This window comes from Manduca sexta, chromosome 15, assembly GCF_014839805.1.
Source record: "Manduca sexta isolate Smith_Timp_Sample1 chromosome 15, JHU_Msex_v1.0, whole genome shotgun sequence".
Lineage (NCBI taxonomy): Eukaryota > Metazoa > Arthropoda > Insecta > Lepidoptera > Sphingidae > Manduca > Manduca sexta.
Window position 1 is genome coordinate 6,625,072 of NC_051129.1, and position 3,380 is coordinate 6,628,451.

General features: G+C 42.2%; 1 protein-coding gene across 1 annotated transcript; it reads right to left on the reverse strand.

Moving 5' to 3' along the window:
* Positions 1-900: 900 nt before the first annotated feature.
* On the reverse strand, positions 901-1,701 carry LOC119189419 (activity-regulated cytoskeleton associated protein 2-like). Its single transcript, XM_037438968.1, has one exon. The coding sequence runs from the start codon at positions 1,699-1,701 to the stop codon at positions 901-903; it is 801 nt and encodes a 266-aa protein (XP_037294865.1).
* Between the last annotated feature and the right edge of the window lie 1,679 nt (positions 1,702-3,380).

The window sequence follows — 3,380 nt, forward strand, 5'->3', positions numbered from 1 at the left end:
TGAAACTCCACTTGCTTTCCAGTAAGTTGATCGCAATGCCGGCACGCTTGATGAAATCGCAACCCAAAAGCGTTCTTGCGTCCGCGCCAGGGATCACAATAAACGTAGTAGGTATCTCACGATCCTGTAATTTAACCATAACCGTATATAAGTAACAATCACGTAACGTTTCGTTACCATCGGCTAAGCGTATATTTCGCTGCGACTTCAAAAAGCGGACACCGGCTCTCTGAAATAAGCGGTGCAGCAATGGGCTGGCAATACAGTGCGTAGCTCCTATGTCCATGATAGCAACGCCGGCTTCCCCCAAAACACTAATGCTTACCACAGCGTGACACTGGTCGTGGTCGGTATTATTCTGGGGTGCGGAATATCTCACATCGACAATATCCGTAAAAACGGCGCTGAGGCTATCGGGTGCTATTCGTTCACATTCGGGAACCAATCGTAAACGATCGCAAAAATTTATTGGAACAGTTGTATTATAATTACTATAGCAACCGTGATTACCGGTCGGTCGGCGCAATCGTCGCATTTTATCATATTAAACGATAAAGCGTCTGAAGGAGCTTTTGCATTATTATCGTTACATTTGTGACATATAGATTTCACTACGCCGAGTTGTCCACACCCGTAACAACGTATGGGTTGGTCACCCGCGGAAGAACGTTTTTCCATACTATTTTTATAGTTCCTACATTCATCTATATCATGACCATAGTTCCTACAATATGAACAGCGTTTACGTTGGGGTTTGGAGGCACTGTTTGGGGCTAAGGGGGTAGGTACGGGTTTACAGACCGATTCGCGAGCACTGTTAGGCACATTTTTATGTACTTTGGTAGATATTTTGGGTGTACTTACAGTTTTGCCTCGACAACATACCTCTGCCATTGACAATTAAGCCTCGACACAGCGTAATTTTACAATTAATTGTTCGAACGTATTCACAGTTTCGCGGGGTAAACGTTTACGTATCTTACGGTTCAATAAGCCGTACACTATATTTATTCTGGCCGCGTCACACAAATCATACGGTAGCTGGCTTATCAGGGCCCTAATTTTACAGGCAAACACTTCACTGCGCTCCGGTAGTGTATGTTCATAGCCGAAAATCTCACGGAACAGTTTATACGCCGGTTTCACGATGCCGTACATTCCGCGGAGTCTTGCGATGGCATCCTCCCAATCGTGGATGTCCTTTTTGATGCCTTGCCACCAGACTGCTGCGTTTCCGGTGAGAAGCATCGGCAGACCACGTACTACGTTTTCGTCGGTCACTCCGGCACACTCTTTGAACACCAAGACCGCATCGATGAATGCTTCGAGTGTCTCTGCGTCTCCTGTAGTTCCCTCGAAACGGGCTGAACATTTGCTGAAGTTACCCGCTGACTTCATTTTGATGACACCGCTGGCTTCGGGTGATGCCGAGGTCGTATTTGCCATAATCGTTTCTAACAATTTTTGATTCGCTTCCGCTTGCGACCTGGCGAATAGCTCCATGATTTTGAACATATGATCCGTTGTCGGTGACGTCGTGGCCGGTACCGGCGCGGTAGGCGTCGGCGTCGATGCCTGGGCAGACGGGCCGACAAAGGTGATCTCCTGCTCCGAATCCGAAGTTGTGGGCTGGGGTTCTTCCTTGTCGGCAGCCTGGCCTTGGCCGCGACGGGTAGCAACCCTTTTGCATGGGAAGGGCATGCTTCTCCAACAATTATTACAAATGTCTAACGAACTTGTTAGGCTCGGCTACGTGATCGGCCCCACGTTGGGCGCCACTATGAACAAGTGAAAACTCGTTCATCAATCAACTATATTTTTTTATTGGGAGAAAACAATTACTTAGGAGACAAATATGTATACATCACACGGGGCTAGATTTCCATATATATTATAATTCTCTTTGCGTGCGCGCGCCTGTCATCCAGCGCCACCTTGTGACAGAGTTCACACGTAAGCATCACGTCGCGCTCCGATTGGCGGAGCGCGTATATCACGTCATCGGGAGCCAATGGCAGTGCGTTATTCGTACGAGTCCGCGAAGAGCTCGAGATTTAAACCGAAAGCAGATACCTTCGTTTCACTACTTGTATTTTTTAAATGCATGCAATGTTAAACTGATTTGAAAAACCTGTTTTAATTTATTTAAAAGATATCTTGTTTTTATTTTAGATACCTAGGTCCCATAGAATTTTTAACGAAATCTGTTCATATTAAAATATTTGGAAGAAATATGTCATCCAAGTAAATTAAATTTGTATATGATGAAGTCTGCCAACCTGCACTAGGGCAGCGTAGTGTATTAAGGACTAAATCCCTCTCAATAGTATAGGATGCCCATTCCCTGTACTGAGACAGTATAAGAATAATAATAATATATTTACTAGATACAAAATTGGTTACAAGTCTCTGAAGTCCTGTTTCCTAAACTAAGAAAAACTTGTATTTTGGTATAACAGTTCCTTCTCATACAATTAACAATATAATGTGCCCATCGCCGATTAAAAAAATATAAAAAAAAAAACAGTGAATTACATATAATTTTTTTTTAATATTTTCCTCAGACATTACGCAAAGGCGGTAAAGTTTCCACACACACACTCACGCCACTTATCCCCGACGGGGTAGGCAGAGGCGCAAATGGTGCACTCATTTTCCTTGATAACGTCCATTATGTCATATGTGATAGAAAGCGAGCCTATCGCCATATGGCGCACAAATTCCAGACTCAGCTCCGAGTGTCGCGAAAGGTCGCGAAATCATTGAAAGGCTGGCAACACCAAAGTGAGTATTTGCTGATGTATACATAGATATTGTGAGTATGTTCCTATATTTACGCAGATATTGTGAGTATCTTTCACCAAATATAAGTATATTATATTATGAATATTGTCCATAGATAGAATACTATATCGTCTATGTGTATTAAGTGAGTTTTGCACACTTTTCTGTTGAGAGTACCGCGTACAGAATATATCTTGCATGAGTGAGTGAGTGGTTTACTGTAGTACCAATATTCCCTGACTATAAAGTTACAATATGGCCGAAAGTACAAATGCGCGCCATTTAAGTAGAACTTTGAAGTTGTGTTTAACTAAAGATCTAAACATATAAATGTGAGTGGGTTTTGTGTTACTTTTCTATTCGCACATGTGAGTTGGCTTTTTGTTTCACTTTAGATTTATAAGTGAGTGAGTTTATGTTTTACTTGCAATTCACACACGTGAGTCGGTTTAAGTTTTCCTTTTATTCACATTACATTCATTTCACTTTTGATTTATGCAACACTGAATGCGGCACATATAACTTATAACACTCTAACTTGTTTGTCATACAGTGAATGATCATTTACTTAGCTTAATTTACCTGTATACAGAATT

Excerpts from the sequence above, each read along its gene's own strand:
- LOC119189419 (XM_037438968.1), bottom strand. The coding sequence starts at position 1,701 with ATGCCCTTCCCATGCAAAAGGGTTGCTACCCGTCGCGGCCAAGGCCAG.